This window comes from Falco rusticolus, chromosome 2 (assembly GCF_015220075.1).
Source record: "Falco rusticolus isolate bFalRus1 chromosome 2, bFalRus1.pri, whole genome shotgun sequence".
Classification (NCBI taxonomy): Eukaryota; Metazoa; Chordata; class Aves; order Falconiformes; family Falconidae; genus Falco; species Falco rusticolus.
The window spans coordinates 7,733,137-7,754,154 of NC_051188.1; the positions used below are offsets into that span (position 1 = coordinate 7,733,137).

Genomic DNA, 21,018 nt, shown 5'->3' on the forward strand with positions numbered 1-21,018 from the left:
CATATTGAGACTTAAGAACATAGAAACTGCCATTGCCTGGATTGGTTAAAGCTGTTATTTTCCTAAGAGATGTGCTTTGACACCGACTTTGGGGAAAGTTCTGAAGCACAGGGGAGATCAGATCAGAGATCAGAGCAGAGATCTATATAATAAATGAATGTTACTGCCCATTCACTTTCAAAAGGCCATGAACACGTGCTGAAGTGGTGTATCTAAAGCCAGGATTTAGCCCTAAATTTCTGTTCAAAGCTAGAGCACTAGTGTAAGACGTGTTGCAACAATTTCTTTTGTGAGTCAGCAGAGATGTGATAATGGGACCTCTGTGTGAGTCTTAGTATGGCATTTGGCATCCTAGAATGGGACAGATTAATCTACCCTGTCTAGCAATAGGAAAGTTGTCACCTCAAAATCTAATGGTTTATGACATTTAGTTGAATAATATCTTCACTGGAAATTCAGATGTACCATAATTATCCCTCATTCTCTACAGAGCTTTTCGCATTGACATTTCTGTGTCCTTCACTGGATCTGATATCAGGCAAAAATTACCATTATGTTAATCATTGCTAATTCAAAATGCTAATAGGCAGTCTCAGTACAGGTGAAACTTCAACAACGGTAAACAGGTGCTTTCTTGCCACTCCCTCTTGCAGGCTGTGGATCCACATAAACATGGTAGCTTTTACTTAGGTCTGAATCCTGTTTTGCTTAAAGAATGCCACAGCTAACACATTTTTAAATAGGAAGTTATTCCTGCAGATTAAATAAAAAACAATGCAAAGCCCCAAGCCCAAAACAAAGGCCACCTTCTTTGAAAGGTATGATTTATCCTTAAATTAAATCGCTTTATATGAGGTTGCATTATATACATAGGGAAAAGTCTCAAGGATTTCTTGAGGCATTTTTCTTCTTTTCTTGAAAGCTGCAGCCTGCAAGCAAAGCTGCTTTTGACTTCTGATTTATGTCTCTAAGTAGGGGTAGGATTGTTTGCTGAAAATTCATTCTTTAGATGTTCAAAGAGGCTCCCTATCTTTTATATTTTCTGTTTAATAACAAGCAGATGACTTTTTCTCCTTCGCAGTCTTACAGTTTGTAATTCAGTAGTAAACAGACGAAAGGTTCTGTGTGTTCTGTGATCTTGAGGCCTCATAGCATGTCAGAGAATTACTGTTTTGACATCTAAATTATTGTTTAATGTTTCCTGCCATTGTGTGTAAATGTAAATCTATTTCTTGCAGTTGTGAAAGGAACTTTTGAAAATATGAAATTAATTTAAACTAATTCAGTGTTATCTTCTGAAGACCTCAGTCTGACACGTTTTATCTGAGTGATGCAGTGTGCTCTATTCATGTACAAATACAGAGGCTGCTCCACTTCATATTATTAAGATCTAGAATACTAACATTTTGAAGTAAAATAAAACTGAAAAAAAAAAAAAAAAAAAAAAGGAAATAAAAATTCCAGAGGGTGTTTCAGAATTTAGGGCTGGCTACCTGCAAAGATGAGCCCTTAACTGTGATGTACAGTCCACAGAGTCAAATGTCTGCAAAAGATAGTAATAAGCCACTGGCAACTCAACTTTTTAAATGTTAATACATACACTGTTGTATTATTCTAGATTTTACCACCTTTATTTTGAGGTTACTTAAATGTGGTAATATAGATAATCATGGTGATTTCTTAACAGGAAAACAAGCATTTGACAGTTCTGAGTCAAATTAAAATCACAGCTAGTTGTAAATATAGGTAGATAGTTTAAAAATGATGACTTTTTATTTTTTTTAATGTTTTCTGGTTAAGAAGTAATGTGCTGTGCTTGTTATTTATAAAATGGTTACCATATACCTATGCAAGTAGTTTCATGGTCTGGTGTTGAATACAGCACTGCATAGTAGGAACGGTTAAAACAAGGAGTCACGAATGAAAAAGAATGAAATCAAGTATAATATGGATAATATATAAAACTGTGAATGCTGTAAGTCAAACCAGTCAATCTGGATAATGCTGGCACTCATGGGAGAGGGAAAGTTCATCTTGTCTGAGAGGTGTAAGTCATGTCATACACCTGCAGAGAATTTGGTAGCAAGGTAAATGTTCATGAACTAGAGGGTGTCCCTTTTTGTTCTCTTTCTACTGGCTTCCAGTGCTTCCACTACATCTTGCTTTTAAGTTGTGCTTTTGGTGGAAAAGCAACTAGATTTTCTGACTCACTGCAAGCAGAACAATCTTATATATATTTGTGGAAGCAAAGTCTGTTGTGCTCAAGTCCTTTAAGAAGAAGAAGAAAAAAATCTTCCTTTTTTTTTTTTTTTTTTTCCCCCAAAGCTATTCAAGTTTTGTCCCAGCTTTGTCAATCTGTCACTGCAGCTGTCAGTGTGATGCCTTTTCTTCAAAGCACAGAGATGGCTCAGCTGAGAGCACTGCTTCTAGTCAAGGGCAGAAAAAAGTTCTGGACAGGGAGCAGTAGGTATAAAGCTGACAGCCCACTTGGTACATTGTCAGCATAACATAATACTGAATATATAGGTAAGGATAAGGGCAGAAAGGGAAGTGCATGAGGAATGGGGAAAACAGGATCATTCAAATTCAGTAAAATTCCCTCTTTTGCTGATTAGTTTGGATTTATTTTGCAGCTGCAGAATTGTGAATATGTTCACGAAGGCGTCTTCCCATCTTTAAAATCTGATTGCAAAGTCTGGGAGCCCTCTATACGCTACCTGACTTAAAAGAGGGCTGTCTCATTCATGAGCTAATTACCACTGGTTTGAATTCATCCTGCAAGTTAGGCAATTAGACATGTAAAATTCTAAAAGTCCCAACGTATGTATAGATTATTTAGTTCTTGGCCAACCATCATCCCTCTTAAAACTTTGAACAATTAAGCCAGTTTTGCTAGTTGTTTTATTGCTAAGAAAAGCTAGGTAAAGAGTAATTGAATGTCTTGTTTAAGACTGCAGAGCGGGTCAAAGGGCAGAGCTAGGAATAAAGTAATTATCTTTGTCTTTGAGAAATCCATTTCTTCTCATCTGGTCTCAGACTTAGATAGATAGTTTATATATGTGTAGGTGTATAAGTTGTGGCAGATAAGAGGCAGTGCTGTCTCAAAGACGGTAGAGCTTCGAGAGAGAATCTAGAAACCCTTTTGCGTGCTTTTGTTAATTTATTCACATAAAGCATCTTTTATGTGAATAAAGGAAGGATACTAAAGGAAGTATCCTTGGTGGGCTGATGAACTCCTATGATAGATTTATCAGTGTCCTCTATAAGAAGTGTGCAGATATCTGGGTACCTTTTCTAAGAATTTGGGGAATCAGTGCATGTGACGTGTTTTTACTCAGAATATAGAGACGTCATCCTAGAAGTAAAATCCTTCTGACTCCCTGTTGCTACTATCTTCCCTTGACCTATCCTTTGAGTAACTTCACTTTGATTACAAGGCTTTTTTGACGCTATTGTGTACTCCACGACTAGCAGTATATGTAGGGCTCTCTCCAGTGGTTGCAAACTCTCTTCTCTACTCTGCATGATTAAAGCCTCCTACTTCTATTTAAAGCACAAGTTACAAACAGGGCATAACTAATAAAATCATCTCCATTTCCTGCACTTAAACGCAGTATTTTAGCTCAGGAGTTATTACCATATATTAGAGAGACAGAAGCAAAATATTTGTATTAAATCAGCTTTCCTGGGGGGGCAGGGGGGGGAGAGGGAAGAAAACCCCAAATCACCACACAGACTTGCTGTCCCACACATGCACAGATAGGAACAGGAGGAACAGAAAAGGAAAATGCACTGATGATATTAGTTGTGAGTGAATGGTTATAGTCACTATAACCATCTGAAACTATTGCTCTGTGGATTTTCTCAAGCTCATCTGTCTGATTAGGATGAATACCTCAGTAGGAGAAAATTATGTTTGATAGTTAAGTTCAGCTCTTCCAGTCAGTAAAGAATACAGTAAACACTATGTTAAAATGAACCCTGAAAGGCGTTCTTCCTTGAAAGCCAGTTCTTTACAGGCTCTGTAGGAAGGCGAGGCAGGGAAGGATCCCACTATTCAGAGGAGCAGCTTAAATGCTCAGGCTTTTGCTGTGGAAAGGATGACAGGCCAAATGAGAACCTGGGGGTCAGGATTAGGTAGGAAGATAACAAATGGAAACATCCTGGTCGGTGCCTCCAGGAAGCCTTGTCAAGGCTTATGAAGGCAGAGGGAGGTGATTACAAAGAGACAGATCAATTTACGAAGGGTAAATTGTGCCTTGCCAACCTGACAGCTTTCCGTGATGAGATGACTAGCTCTGTGGATGAAGGGAAATCAGTAGGTGTCATTTGCCATGATTTTAGCAAGGCTTTCAGCACAAATTCTCAGGTTTGTAGCCGAATGAGAGAGAGAGAGAGAGGTGTTGGACTCGATGATCTTAAAGGTCTTTTCCAACCTGAACAGTTGTCTGATTCTATGATTTTGTTGCAAATGGATGGATGTACTAGAAGATGAGTGGGATGCTGTCTAGACCTCCAGACCCAAAGGGTAATGGTCAGCAATTCAGTAACTGATTCAGTGGTCAGCAAGTCCAGTAACTGATGACAAGGTACTTGTGGTGTTTCTACAGATACTGATGCTAATGCCGTTTAACATCTTCATTAATTACCAGAATGATTAGATAGAGTGCACTGTCAGCAAGGTTTTAGATAACACCAGACTGGGCAGTGCAGGGGATACAGCTGGACAGCCATTCAGAGGGAGTTGCCCCTCAACAGGCAGGAGAAATGGGCTGAGAGGAACCTCATGAAATTCAGTGACAACAGGCAGGAGGAGTTCCTGCACCTGGACAGAATAAAAGATGCAGGAGTCCCAGCCAGGCACAGTCTGGGTAGGCAGCAGCTTTGTAGAGTGGAGAACAAATTGCACGTGAGCCAGCCATGTGCCCCTGCAGTGGTGAAGGCTAACAGCAAACTGGGCTGCACTAATAACAGCCCAGGCAGTGGCTTGAGGAACATCTAGTCATCACCTGTGAGACTGCATCAGGAGTACCATGTCCCATTCTAGGTTCCCCAATATGCCAGCATGTGTTGGGTGAGGGATACCTAAGACAGTGCACACCACAGTGACTGGGTCTGGTGCACAGGACATTCAAGAAAAGAGAGCTCAGTTTGTTCAGAAGAGGCTGTGGGAAGAATTTAATTGCAGAGGCTGTGGGAAGAATCTAATTGCTGTCTTCAACCATCTAAGGGATGGTCAGAGAGGAGACAAAGCCAAGCACAGATGCACAGAAGTACAAGGCGGCAGAAACAAGTTGCATTAAAGGTAACTCTGATTCTGTGTAAGAGAAAACTTTTCTCAGTCAGGGCGGTATAGCACTGATACAGGGATCCAGCAAGGCAGCGACAGTACTGAAAGCAACTGCAGCTGATAGTGTGAAGGACGTGCAGGTTCTGCTTGTGCTTGTAAGAGGAAGTAAAAGGGGTAACTGAGTGTTTGAAAGAAATTCCAAATCCCCTGAATATTATTTTTTATAGTGTTCCCACAATCACTAGTTTCTGATCGAGAATCTCTTTAGTTTTACTTCAGGTAAATCTGGTTCAGATATAAGGCTTTGTTCCTCAATGGGATAGAAGCAATTGGTGATAGTATGAGAATGCTTTGGAAAGTGACTTCTGAAAAATGTTTGTTATTTTATTAAATAACTGTTTTCTAAAGCAGTGGAAAGATGCTTTCATTCTGAAGATTGCAAACTTTGCTCATATTTGGTACTAGACCTTCTCACCGTATGTAAAAATAAACAGAAGATAAAATCAGTGCTGTAAAAATAAATTATTTTTTTCTTCCTGTAGCAAAGGTAGCAGTCTTTAAATGTATGAGGTGAAATATTCATTCAAGTAAAGGCTATGATTCTAAAAAGGAAATCCTTTGGTTAAACTTCAGTGAAAATAGTTAATAATTCCATATGGCTAAAGCTAAAAATATGACAATCACACAGCGTTCAGCTTTTGTCTCTCACTCCAAAGTGTCCAGTTATGGGGCACAATGAGAATAAATGGGTATGGGTGTATACCTTTTCAGACACTAAGTATTTTAATATCAAAACTCTGATAACTGATTACTGTGATAGCTGATACATGCCAAGAAATGTATGCATTTCATTTTTAGATTTTATTCACGGGTTACATGGTTGTATAGAAACAGCGGCATTAATCATCAGTAGCTGTTATACAGTAATGTATGATTTGTTTGAACACAGAATTATCTTTCAATAACAGCTGAAAAACTGGAAAGAAACTCTGATATTCTCAAAGTATTTGAAATGTTGCACTAATGTTACATTCTTAATTTGGGTTATGTTACTTAGGTTTTGAAATCTTGCAGTGAATACTTGACAATGGAAATACAATCAGTGTTTTCAGTAGTGTTGTAATCGTGCCTACCATGCACAAAGAGACCTGCAGTCTATACATAAAGTTTAAACTACAGACAGTCGTTTGTTAGCTAATATACAATGTAGATAAATAGAACTAATGAGCTACTGTGCTAAGCATTACTGCGTTCATCAGCCCGATAAAAAGCCTGAAGAGTGTTTGCTGACCAAGCAGGCATTAGCCAGGCAGAGAAGCGGTGGCTTCCATCACTTTCTCTACTACTCTAACTACGTGTTGATCCCTCTTCTCCTGAGTCCTTGAGCTGTTAACAATCCCTTCGTAGCAGTCCTGCCCTCTGACATTTTACTTATGGTGCATGGCTCTACTCTGCTCTACACTTTCTCGCAGCTCTGTAGTTTTCTCCAGAGCCTGAGCCAAGATTATGCACCTGGGTCAAACCAGGGCTCAGCCTTGGGTCACCGCCACTAAACCCCAGTGTGGGAAGAAGAGGAGGTTAGTGCATTTCAGGTGGCTGGAAACGAGCCTGAATATGGGCTTCATCCATAAGTTAAAGATCAGGTTGGGCAGCTTTACAAATTCACAAATCTTTTTAAAGTGGGTCTATATTTTAAACTGACTATCAGCTGAGTGCATATGAACCATGCAGAATATACAGCTTTCATATAAATATCATCGTATATATGCATATACACATACTAAATAACTATATAGTACAGATAAGTAGTGTAAACATAAATGTTGAGGTTTATACTCTGTAAAGATCAGTTGGTCATCTTGGTTTTGCTGGAACACAAGCGCACTTGTAAGGGAAGCTGAAGCCCTCACCCCCAAGGTCCCCTAACTTTAAGTTGAATGCATCATGTTTCTTATAGTTCTACTCAAAATTGAATGATGTATTTTTATGTATTCAGGATGTGATCCAAACCCTAATGAAATTGAAAAGAAAGACCACAGTGAGCTGTGGTTTGGAGGCTAAGAATCTATTTCCTCCATCCTTAATTGATTGAACAATACCCAAAGTTATGTTCTGTTGTACAATGTGAATTCAAAGGGAAAACAGGCTTTAGACTTTTAATTTAATGTAACATTATGGGTATTTCAATATTAATTAAATTCATATTTTAAAATTTCCTTTCTGTATTTTTTCCCCTTTCAGGCAAGCCCTGCCCCTATAATTGTCAACACAGACACCTTGGACACAATCCCTTATGTAAGTATTTATTTTTTTATTAATATATAGAGTTTGTTTACTTCCCCACAGGAATTCTATTCAGTATTGCATAGAAGTTATAAATAAATCTTTTCATTAATCATGTCTTCTACAGTTACACGGGTAATTCTTTTCTAGAAGAAGAAATCAGGAATGATAATTGCAGTTGAATGAATTAGAACATATTATATACACATAATTTGTAGTTTAGAATTCAACACATAAACTGTAAGTTACTAAAACTAGCCTTTCTTTGGGGGGGGGGGGGGGGGGGGGGAAGTGCTTTCATTAAGCCTTTTCTCCTTACCGGTAATGTAAAATATGAATATTTCATTTTAAATCAGCATGGGCCCTCCTAGCTTGTTAAAGAAGATACCTGGATGCACATTGTAATATTAAAATGGTGCAAACAGCTCTTCATTTCCCTGTCTCTGTTCCTTTTGTAGATGAAAGCTGTTCTTAATAAATAAGAGAACAAACTAGATGACTTCATGCTTTCTTATTAATGTCTTTTAATTTCTGTGACTTCTAGAAAACAATTTTACCTTAACTATAAATGCATGTTTTTATTAAAGTTTTAAAAACCTGCTTTTCTGCAAGCATTTGATATCATTGTAATTTTAGACTGTAAAAGCAACTACAGTTGACAATAAAGGACACAAAAACAGACCAAGTTAATACATAATATAGAGAGTAACCAGCTTAAATGATTGGAGGACAGAAAAGTAAGTAGTGTGAAGCTAGCCAGCCAGTATCTAATCTTTCTCCTTTTTCTCCTTGCATTGTCTGAGTTATCTTTTTTAAACTCCTAATTAATGTCTCTCATCTGTCGTGTTTTGTCCACATCTGTTTCTTATGACACCAATGCATAAGCCTAATTATTTATCCACCTACACCAATCATATTGCTGCGTTCTGTCTTTTAGAAGAGTATTGATGAGGAAGTTTAATAGGCGTTATCCTGGCCAGCTTGTTTGTTTCTGACAATTCATAAACCTTAGAAATTAATGTGCAGAACACATGTAAAGATCACAGCCAAGAGCAGTTTAGAAGAATGACACTGCTGTAAAGCCGAAGAGAATTAAATCCTTTGTTGGGAATTTCAACTATTGAGAAGGGTGGAAAAGTTAAATAAAATTTCTCTGTTCATTTGCATTCAGCTTTCTTAAGACTTCCCATCGTCTCTATGTCTCTGTTTTCCTTCCTAACATCAGAACCATCTGCTATGGTCTCACTTTCAATAGGTATGGCTTTTCTTCTATTTTAATGAGACATTTTACACTTTGTGTTCTCTAGACCTACCAAGAGAGACATTGCAAGCCGCAGTTCTCATTTTCAGCACTGGACCTGTGCCCAGGGTACTCTGCAGCTATGGTGTTAAAATTCCTAAATACAGATGCAATTACACTAGTGACAACATGTTCAATCAATATGATTCATTCCCATAGCACAATCTATCAATACTTACACACTTTTATACCACTTTTATACTAGTGTTCCTTTCTTTTAAAAATAAAACAAAAAAAAAAAAAAAAAAAGGACAAATTACCAAACACATTCAAAAGAAATACTGTCAGTAGACTGAAAAGTGCCTGTGGGCTGTTTCAAGTCTCCAATGCGTGATGTGAACTAGATTAATAAACAGAAGGTGCTTGTTGTAAAAATAGACAATTCTAAATTAGTCACCTTGCTCTTACCCAGTGCACAGGAAGAGTTAGGTCCCTTAGATGTGGGACACAGCAGCACTACCAAAGAGGGACTCATTTAGACTAGCCATTAAGAAATGTTGATGTGAAGCATATCTTCTGAGCCCAGGCTACCATAGTGCCCCACAGGATACGGTGGGTTTGCTTTACAAATAGGCATTTCTTTCTGATCAGGATTTGTATGTTTGAACTTTCCCCAAAATGAGACTGACAACGAAACATGGACAAATGACTTCTTCCTCCAGCCTACTATTTGAGAGAGTGGGCTGGGAGACTTTCTTTCTTGCTCCCAGGACTAGCTCAGTCTGCTTTGGTTTGGTTTCACTTCATGGTGTTTCCTCTGCTAGGAAGGTGCTGTAGTCACTGAGCCAGATATGTGTTTGCTTGTGTATGCATCCTCTTCGAGCCCAGTGAACCTTTCAAAGGTTTGCGGACAGCATGTGCTGCGTTGACTCTGGCCTATAGCCAAATGCTCTTCTCACTCCCCTCTCCTGTGGGTCAGGGAGCAAACAGAAGGCAGGCAAGAGAGGTTGTATATTGAGATGATAGTTAAATAGGGAAAGCAAAAGCTGCATGTGCAGGCAAAGCAAAGTAAGGAATTCACTTACTATTTCCCATCAGCAAGCAGATATTTAGCCATTTCCTGGAAATCAAGGCTTCATCACGTGTAGCAGTTAACTGGGGAGATAAATGTCATAACCATTAACATCCCTCCTTCCACCTCCTTTCCCTGAGCTTTTACGGCTGAGCATGATGTCATACAGTGCGTAATATCCCTTTGGGGATCCCAGTTGGGGTCAGCTCTGCTGGCTAAGTCTCCTCCCAACCCTTTACCCACCTCCAGCCAACTTGCAGTTGGGGGAGGAAGGGCAAAATGGGAAAGAGAGAAGCCTTGATGCTGTGCAAGCTCTGTTCAGCAACAGCCAAAACACTGGCATGTTACCGACGTGGCTTCAGCCACAAATCGAAGCCAAGCATCATATGGGCTACCATGAAAAAAGTTTACTCTATCCCAGCCAGACCCAGTACAGCCTACAGTGTGGGGTAGATATATATATATAAAAATATATATTATTTATATATACATAACACAGCGTATAACATCATGAGGTGTTGGTGGGGCTTTGCCTTTCTCTTAGATGTTTGGAAAGGCAGAGGAAAATCTTACCAAACTGGGTGAGCTAAGTGTATGATAATGCAGCTATCATCATATCCTTTATTTCACAGGAAATATAATTTAGCCGATAAGCCTTGAGATATTTTTTTCCAGACAGGTCAGTTCAGAGAGATGACGGAAAACTACATTTAATTATTATTTTGGAAATTGAACATGAGTCAAGCACCTGCCTTTTCAGCACTGTCAGGACTTCCAGGCAGGCCCAGAGGAAGACTGTAAATGCCTAGGCACATCTCTGGTGAATGTTTAAGTATCTTTAGAGTTAGCCAACTAGTTGTTAAAGCTTTTGAAAGGTATCATTCCTTTTTTAGTTACCACTAAAAAAAAAAAACCAAAACACCTTCTAACACTACAGGGACAAATTATTTTATGGATCAGAGAACACAAGTTAAATTGTGTTTTCTGTCCAAAGCTAAAAGCAGCCATAATGTAAGTGGGCATAGAGCAGCCTATCCTCCTGTCTAAAACACCCAGAAGTGCTGATCTTCAGGGCCAGAGTCATCTTAGATTCCTGCTATTCAGCTCCTGTTGTCAAGCCTCAAAGCACAGTTGGAATCCAGGAAGCCTCCTATTGAAAGAACAGGCAGAAATGTTTAGATCTTACCAACTGGACCAGTTTCCTACAATACCATTCTTTTCCTCATACCCTGTTTTTCCCTAGTCTTAGATGCTTGTCTTTTCATTCTTCCATTTGAATGTGCATTCCACAAAAAACATTTCTAAATTAACTTGTTGGCAAGTGGGTATGTATGCAAGTGATACAGCTCACAAAAAATTTCTTACATAGTAGTTTTTGATTTTTGGCTGTTGAGGTTTTTTAAGATGCTTTTCATGGCAACTGGTTAATGCTGTCCACTCATGTTTTTGCAAAAAAAAAAAAAATACTGCTTTAAAAAAAAATATTTTTTTCTTTTATGAAAATCTATTTTTTCTTAAATAACTGTAATTTTCATTGTATTTAGCACAACAAAGTAATCTATTTTATGCCATGTAGAAATTATTTTCAAATTTTAAACATTGGAATAAGCATGGATTTGCAAATTTTGGTGAACCAAAATGGTCTTACTTTTCTCTGATATTACTAGGCACAACTGATAACCTGATAAATCCCTACATAAGGTCAGGCCATTTTTGGTGTTGTTACATACCAGATGGATACTTCTCATTATTGCATTTAGCTGTTGTCTCAGCAGCACGAGAAATCTGTCTTACGGTTTTGTTTTACGCAATATACCTTTAATGCATTACCGTTTCCATAACAGCTCTGCTCATCCTCTCTGCCATCTTCCTCCAAAAATTCCTGCTTATTTTCAGAGGGAGGGCACCTCCCAGCAGCAATTATCATTCATAAAGCGTTTTCAAATGAAATGTTTCCACTGGTCCACTGGAGAGAAATTTCCTTTTTACAGTTGGTATACAACTGGTAAACTGCATGATTTGTCTCATTAACATTCTAATGATTTAAATTCATGTAATTAAACCTTTTGGTACTGTTGACACTCATCAATCCCTTCAACTCAATTGTTTGGGGGAAAAAAATAGTCCTGTGAGGGACTGTTTTTTATCAGTATTCTTTTCTTAAATGAGATAAAAGGCCTTATTCTATTGTACTTTTATGTTTTTCCTTATAATTTGGGCCTGCAGCGAATAACAGAAGAAACAGATAATTAGCTTTGTTTCTAGGTTCAGTGACTTGAAAACTTTGGCTTGCCAAGCTTTGGACGTGGGAATAAATTTGATAGGAAGATTCAATGGTACAAAACGAATTATTCTGTGGCATTTTAAGCACAATTAAACATTTGTGGGAGTTTGTTTGTTCTCTATTCTTTGGCTATAAATTGTAGATCTTTTTGTATAATGAGAAGCATTAATTTAATAACATATGAATCATAGTCTCTCTGTTGCAAGGAATAAACCTTATTTATTTCTTTTTTAGTTTCAAAAATGCAGTATAGTTAAGTTTATATAGCTATAAGGCCAGCTTTGCTGCATTACTTTTGGAAACTGATGGGAACCTTCCTATTTATTTTATGATGGAATTGCATTTTCCTTCCAGCTTAACTAAACGTTAATATAAGTTCACTCAGGTGCAGTGGTTGTTCCCTTCCTTACCTTCCCTCTTCACAGTAATAAGATCTAAGGAAGATGTACTTTATCCTCCTTTTGGTCCCAATGAATTCCTCATCTTTCTCCAGCCCTCCATTGTTTTTCTAATTATTATTATTTTTGTTGTTATTATGATGGCAATTGGTTGTTAATGTTATTTTATTACTGATTTTCTTTGCTAATTTTACTGCCTGTGTTGAGTTCTGTGCAGATACACTCAAATAGTTTCCTGAAGAAGTGATTTTCTGACTGCTTGGTGTATGTTTTCACGAGCTGTAGTCAAATCTTTGGATGGTTTGACGCATGCCTGAGTGGGGCTGTGCAGATGGCCGTGCAGCTGTTTCGGTGCATCCCTGCTTAGGGACACCGGGAGCTCAGAGCCTTTCTGGAGCACGGCAGAAGCTGCTCTCTGTGTGACAGCTCCTGCGCAGGCCACCGTGGGGCCACGATGCTGCTTTGCCGGGCTGACCCGGCGGGGCCTGGCGCCGCCGCCGCCCTGCCCCTGCGCCCAGCCGGGCCGGGGCTGTCCCGGGGCTGCGGCCGGTGCCGCCCCCGCTGTCCCGGCCGCTGCTGCCCCGCCGGGGGAGGGTCCTCACCCCCTGCCCGGCCCCAGCGCGGGGCCCCCCGCGGGGCGCAGCCCCTCCGGCCCAGCCGGCTCCAGCCCCCCCGGGGGCACCGGCCCTGCCCGCAGCCCGGCCCCGGCCCGGGCTCCTCCCCGCGGGGCCACGGGCCCTGCCCGGAGCCGGCTCCAGCGCGGCCCCCGCGGGTCACAGCCCCCCGCGGGCACCCCCTGCCCCGGGCTGCGGGGGGGAGCTGCTCCCCCGCGGGCTCCGTGGGCTGAGGGGCACAGCCTGCCCCGCCGGGGGCTGCCCTGCCCTGCCCGGCCCTGCCCTTCCCCGCGGGCTGCCGGGGAGCCTCTGCTGCGGCGCCCGGAGCCCCCCCGGCCTCCTCCGGCCCGGCCCGGCCCGGCCCTGCCCCGGGGGGCTGCGGGGCTGCTGCTCGCCCCTCCCGGCCCCCCTCGCTGCCGCCGCTGTTCCCCCCCGCGGGGGTTTTTCCCCTTCTCAGCCCCTTCTCCCCGCGGCGCTGCCCCCGCGGCTGCGGGGCTCGGCCTCGGCCAGCGGCGGGCCCGGCCTGGAGCCGGGGGGCAGCGGCTCTGCCGGCCGGGGGGAGCTGCCCGCAGCGGCGCCCGCACTCGGCCCTGTGTGCCAGCACCCCGCTGCGCAAACCCGGTTACAGATGCCAAAATGGGAAGCTTTGGTAACTTTTCAGCTTTTGCCTCCATCATCCCCGTCAGGCAGTGCTTCTGGATTTAGTATTTTAGAAGGAGGTATCTAAAGGCTTAAACAAAGACTGCAAAGAAAAATAAATTCTTGCAATTCTGATGTTGCAGATGAAGTCATGGGCATTGCTTGAGAGAAGCAACGAGACAGTCAGTTAACAAAGGGCAATGTTTAATGCCACAGTGGCTTAACAAGATTCAGTGGCGAGGTACACTTGAATATTTACTGCACAGACGAGAGGGTCAGCCAAAACTGTCAGGGAGACACTCCCGTTGGGTCATGAGGTTCAGAAAGAAACCCCTCGCATTCCAAACTCCTCCTCATGGGAGTTCAGGTGCAGCTGGATCCAGACTTACTCTCAGACTTGATTGATGTTTGATGCCTGAAGAATTATAGATGTGCAATCAATCCTTTAAATCACTTAGGTAAGATTTCATCATTTCAGCACGCTTATTCCCAATGCATTTATGGAGTACCTGACGCAATAAGGATTCTCTCAACCTCAAGGAATAAGCTTGGGAGGCATCCCTAGTCAAGAGGAGATCCTGATGTGCAGCCTGCCATGCAGGAGAGCTCAGCAGGCCCCGGGGTGTCCACTGTTTATGGAGCAAGATGATTGACTCATCATCCTATTTATATTCCAGCTACAGATGTTCGTTTCTTCCGAATTTGGCTTGAGGCAGACATTGACCATCACTGTAGTTAGGTGGGTGTGTTGCTCAGATTAGCCCTTGGCTGTTGTGGTGTTGTCAGTCTTCCCCAAATCCACTTTGAGGGGGATGCAGCCATCATGACCAGATGCATCCATTACGGCTGCCACTGGTGGTTATCTCTTGAGCAGGGTTACAGGAAATATAGGACAGTTTGGGGAAGGGGGAGCATGCCACCAGATCTGACTGAAAAGAATGAGGAAAACCTGCAAATTTCAGAAAGACAGTCAGTAATCTAAAGTTTTTTACTGGATAATACGAATGTAGGAGCAGCCTAGATGTAAATCAGCAAACTGGAGGAGGGACACGGCCTTACATATTTCTACAATCAATCAGAAGTTACTTGGCATTACATATTGAAAATTAAATGCAATATACAACTATGATTGATGAGCAAATTTTTAAGGCAGTGGCAATAGAGGAGTAAAAATAATTTATTGCCTAAAAGGGTAGGATCTGAATTTTCACAAAAGTAGGGGGCTGTTGGAGTTGGGAGCTTTTATTAATGAGCGTCTTAAAACATAGAAAAATTGACATATAAGTACATAGATCTGTTTTCCCATTGACTTCTCTTCAGAATAAATGTGTTACTTCTTAATTAGTTTGATCATAGTCTTGAAAGTTAGATTGCACACCTTATTATCTCAAATGACTCTTACATTTTTCAGATTGTTAAAACACCAGTTTTGTTTCTTTGTTGTTTAAACTCGTCTTTCAGTCTGTCAGTTAATATGAATTACAATGGAAAAAGCTAAATCTGGTAGAGCTGTGTGCTAGCTTTTGAAAGCCACATTGGTTTAGCTTCTCTGTTTTGGCCCTTGAATTGTATCACAGCGATGTTGTTTGCCCTGACAGTTGCTGCTGTGCTCTGCATGTCACTGTTTCTGCAGTGGGATAAGAGATTTTTCTTTTGCAATAGCAGTATTGGTTGATTTAAAGCATATTAATCATATTTATAAAATATTTTGAGATCATTAGTGAAAAAAGTGCTATGTAACACAAAACTAATGAACTAGCGTACACCAACTCCCTTAAACATGCAAAAGGAGAAAAATTGTCATCTTGCCATCTGATGACAAATAGATTTTAGTATGATGGATAAGAGAAGAAGATGTTGCTGTCCAAAACTGAAAGCAAAAGTACAGAATGGATCTTATGAATATATATATTTTGCGCCTATTTCATATCATTGCTTTTCTACCTGAAAATCAATGTATTTTAAACCTTTTCTTTTAAAATATACTGTTTTAGAAAGAAGCATCTTTTAAAAAGGGGCCAGCATGATTTTGAGCTAAACATGTAATTTCTTTTTACTGGATTTCTCTTTTAAATTCTGGATGCAATTTGGAATATTTAATCCCCATCAAACACATAATTTTAACTAGGGGGGAAAGCAAATCTTTAAAAGAACTTCTAGATGGGGGGTGGGGGGTGTTCTTTTATTTTCCTTAGGAAAGAGCACTACTTTGCATATTTGAGTGCTACAAATAATATTACATAAAAAAAAAACAGAAGAAAAACCTTCATTGTATGTGGATGTAGGTAGAAATATCACCATCCTGTCAATCCAACAAGTAAAAGCATCCCTTGGTCACGTATCTAATTACTCCTTCATGCCTCTATTCTGCAGAATTATAATACTTTCCATTTTCAATTGCCTGTGAATAACCCTGGCCTTTAGATTCAATCAAGAAGTTCTTTCTATAGACATTTGATTGAAACATTGCCATTAGCAAACTGGGAGAGAGGAGCTTACTGAACTGTAAAGAGAGCACGTCATACACTTGTCTGTGCCCCTCTGCTTCAGGTAGACAGCACAGAAAATGTGTAATGCTTCATGCTTTTTGGATTTGAACTACTTAGAGTGCACGTACTGTAGCATTTTAGGCCAGACCACAGCTCTGCTTGAGAAGCAATTTCTCTGCATTCACTAGTCTTTACCTTACACACAAGATCTTTTGAAGCAGACTTTCAGACAAAAAAACTGAACTCAGGAACAGGCTTCTGGATACCCTCCGCCCACTGTCAGGCAGTCGGTCCTTTGGGTGGCATTGAAATAACCCCCTGGAAGAGGTACTGTGCTTTGCTTTTGCAGTCTGTGCCTGTTGTGCCGCTCTTCGTATCTTTGTAACCTTTGCTGTTGGGAAGCCAGCAAGGCACTGCTCTATCAGTTATTTTTGTCACTCTAAGAAAAATCATACATACTTTTGTGGGTGGGTGGGTGTGTACATACCCCTTCTCTACATCTAGATGTATTTCATTTTGAATTTGTCCAAGATAATTTGTCCATAAGGTTAGTAAGTGCTGCAGAATGCAAAGCATGTCTGTTAGAGTTCTTTGAAGCACTTGGAGATTTGAGTCAGCCTAGAATTGCATTGCCTTAACTGACCAAAATAAAACGTAGTTTGAATTTATTATTGTCTTGCTTTCCCTGGCCTTGAATTATCTTTTGATTTTGTGTCATTTTTAATATACCAGACCACAGACCCACAGTTATCATTACTGGATTTTGTAGCAGTAAGCTAAAATCAGTAGGCTCTGTAGGTTTGCAAGGATCTAGTGGCTAACATAATCTCTTGAAAATACACTTTTATAACAAGTGCAATCTATGGTCTTAAGCCCATTGTCTTCCTTAAATATTTCCGTTCGGTTTAGGTTTTATTCTTTTGCATAAAAGGTTTAATTGGGATACATAATTAAGAAGTTAATAAAGCTCTTCAAGTACACAAGACTATTTTTACACAGTGATAGCTTTATTCTGAATTTGTCATGAAGTCGCAGTTCTGAACTGAATTGGGAAACATAGTATAAAGAGTACAAGTGAATAATTACTTACCTATAGACCTAATTTCTTTGTGATTGGAGACAATGACACTTGAAGGTAGATTTCACAGTATTAGAAAGGTGTAGAACTTAACTGAAAGCTGTTCTCAAATGTGAAAGAAGAGTTAGCACATATGTCCTTATCTTAATAGTTTTAATTATACAAAAGAAAGAAATAGTTTACCCATGCCATAAGACTTCATCTTGGAGGACTTCAGACATTAGGCAAAATTTAAAGTGCTATTGACAGAGACAGGCATAATCCTTTGACCTTGGATAACCTAAGAAGACAAAAGAAAGTAACTGCTCAGTTTTGAAGAGAAAACTAATTTTGCTGAAAAGTGGAAAAGACAAATATTGGTTTCATTCCTTTTTGGAAATGGAGGGACCTCATTTCTATGATGCTTCATTCCTTTAAGATGAGATACACCTGAAATTTATTTTACAAGGACACTTTGTAATTTTAAGGATATCTTATTTTTTATGTCTATAATTGATTAATGTTTTGCATTGCAAACAACCTCTTAAGGTTCAGACAAGTACATAATGCATTACATATGGCAGTACATAATGCAACACTAGTAATAACATTGGATAGAAGATATTTCCTTCCTTATAATCTTTATGCATCACTTTTAACGTTATCCACTGCAGTTTTCATAGGAGGGTTTTTTCACAGTATTTACATTCTACTTAAAAATTTTAGAATAGCTGCAGTGTGCTTCTACTCTCTTCCTACAGCAATATAAATAAACCTGAATGAACACCATTTCACTTTAATAAAAATCCAAAATTAACCATTTAAATTATCTCTCATCTTCCACTGTTGTTAGCCAGTGATTAGCTGATCCATGCTTTAAAACTCATACCTTCAGCACAGTTTCAGGAAGTGTTCTGAAGCAATGTCCCTACAACTGCAAGTTGTAAGCGTTGACTGTTTTGGTATGTGGCTCATTTCTAATCCACATTTTTCATAGTAAAAATCCATGCTACTTTTAATTCAGTGATCTGGTGAATCAGCCTCAATGGTAAATTATATTTTTAATCAGTGTTTAGATGACCTAGCTTTCTGCATATAGTAGCAAACCCAAATATACCACACAAAAAATATCTGTTTTCCTAATCTCAAAAATCCCAGCTCTCATATTTTCTATAGAAGATAGACTTAGTTTGAGGATAATAGAAAGTAAAGATGCCTGCTTGAAGTAAATTTTCGCTTTGTGGAGATTGTTAATTAAAAAAAAAAATTACAAGTGAAGAGCCTTTCTTTTTTTTTTACTATTACATTAACATATTCAATCAACTGTAAAGTAATTCTTGACTGTAAATTGTTCTGTGTAACGATGACAACGGTTTAAAACGTTGAATTCTTTTTAGTCATAAATTATTTGTGCTTAATATGTTAGCTAGGCAGAAAGCTTCAGTTTAGTGGATTTTGGCAAGTGTGATTGTTTCTTTACACAGCTTAATTGGGTGGTAGTGTGCTCATAACAGAATTAATCTTGTATAATGTCCAAATTCAGGACTTAGACTTTGCAAAGGTGAGCATATCACACTGGGTTTATCTTGAAACTATTAAGCTATAACAATTTTTCAAATAATGTGCAGCATACAGGGTTGATTAATCACTCTGCTTTCGCCATCTTTCTCTTTAGTAGAACTAAATTGCTGTTATCTTACTCTATAAACTGTAAAAGTCTCCAGCTGTCCATATGACCTCTTGTTATTCCCCCAGAAGAGGACAAATGTAATTTGCATCTGGGGCTTTCAATCCTGTTTCATTTCTTTTTAAGATGCAGTGTGTATTAATTTGAAGTTTGTTTGTAAAATAAGTCAGAGAAGTGTTCATCTTTTGTTCTCCAGGCATATGATTTTCATGTAGAAGGATGCAAATATATTCTAGTTCATGGAACATTTTTTCATATATCTTGACATTGTTGAAAGATGTCCATATTTCTTTCAAAATAAGGAGCAATCTCCAGAAGACATTCTCATTACTTAAAGAGACTAATCTCATCAATAAGACAGGTTGGTCTTCAGTCAGGACTGGGCACCCCTGCTTCAATTACATGTCTCAGTGAACCCTATCTCTACATGCAGACCTATTGGAGGAAAGTAAATTATACTTGACTTTCTCCCAAATTCATGAATTCCACATCTTTTTGATTTCTGGCTGTACCTAAAACCTAGTTAATTTGTATTTTGTAGGCATTCCCCTGCTTTACTAAAGTTAAAACTTTAACATCATATATAGTTTGCCATTGTATACATGTTGATCACAATTTCTTTTTTCCTGGTCTCTTTCTAGCCATTGTTCTTTCTCTACCAATTCTTAGTGAAGAATGACTCAAAACAATTATGAGAATAGCTTTCCCTGTCACATTCTTAATCTTTCTGCTATGGTGAAAATAGAAGGTACACAGCAATGAACATGAGCCTGCAAAGTTACACATCTTTTTCTTAGTTTAGCCTTGCATTGTGTTGTAGTCTATGATAGCAAAAAATACTGTATTTGCAATATGTGTGCATGAATTATTGCAAGACGTTAGTGGGTTGCTGAATAACCTGACAAAGGTGAGGCTGCTGCAACTCAGGTGGCCAAAAAGGCCAACAGCATCCTGGCTTGTTTCAGAAGCAGTGTGGCCAGCAGGACCAGGGCAGTGACCGTCCCCCTGTACAGGGCACTGGTGCAGCCACACCTCGAATCCTGTGCTCAATTTTGGGCCCCTCCCTGCAAGAAAGATATTTAGGTGCTGAAGCGTGTCCAGAGAAGGGCAATGGAGCTGGGGACGAGTCTGGAGCACAAGTCTGATGGGGAGCAGCTGAGGCAACTGGGGGTGTTTAGTCTGCAGAGGAGGAGGCTGAGGGGGGACCTTATTGCTCTCTACAGCTGCCTGAGAGGTTGTAGCGAAGTGGAGGTCAGTCTCATCACCCAGGTAACATGTGACAGAACAAGAGGAAATGGCCTCAATTTGTGCCAGGGAAGGTTTAGATTGGATATTAGGAAAAAAATTCTTCACTGAAAGAGTGGTGAAGCATTGGAACAGGCTGCCCAGGGAGGCAGTGGACTCATCATCCCTGGAGGTGTTTAAAAGATGTGTAGATATGGTGCTTAGGGACATGGTTTAGTGGTGAAGTGGCAGTGCTGGGTTAACAGTTGGACATGATGATGTCAACGGTCTTTTCCAACCTAAATGATTCTGTGATTCTCTAACTCCATGCTACAGTGTCCAATCAGTAGCAAGGCTGAGCCTGTATTCCCAGGAAGCACACACACGAACAGGACATGTATATAACTATACACAGGGCTGAACAGAACAACACAGACACAGTCAGCACTCACACAAACAAAAGCACCACCAATGGCCTCATCACGTCCCCCTCCCCCATATCTATGTATATATACGTATGTATAGTGTGAAAACTGACAGTAGCTGGATTTAGACGCTTGGTCAACTCAGTAGAGCTGTCCCCAGATCCTTGCTGTCCCAGTGCTGGTGTCTGGGTGTGCAAGCCCTTGAGGCTGCAACCCTTCTCCAGCTGCTGGTCCAGAGTCCTTTGCATGCACCAGCACACACACATGGTGTGGATCCCTCCAGTAACTGAGCTTAGACACACAGTCCATCCAGCAT

General features: G+C 40.1%; 1 protein-coding gene across 19 annotated transcripts in view; it reads left to right on the top strand.

Annotated features, from left to right (window-relative positions):
- DLG2 (discs large MAGUK scaffold protein 2) overlaps nucleotides 1–21,018 on the top strand; it is a 1,049,324-nt gene that overhangs the window by 608,840 nt on the left and 419,466 nt on the right. For all 19 annotated transcript variants that reach the window (XM_037377334.1, XM_037377356.1, XM_037377333.1 and 16 more), the window contains one exon: nucleotides 7,532–7,585. In XM_037377334.1, coding sequence (XP_037233231.1) covers nucleotides 7,532–7,585 — 54 coding nt within the window. The remainder of the gene's footprint in view (nucleotides 1–7,531; nucleotides 7,586–21,018) is intronic.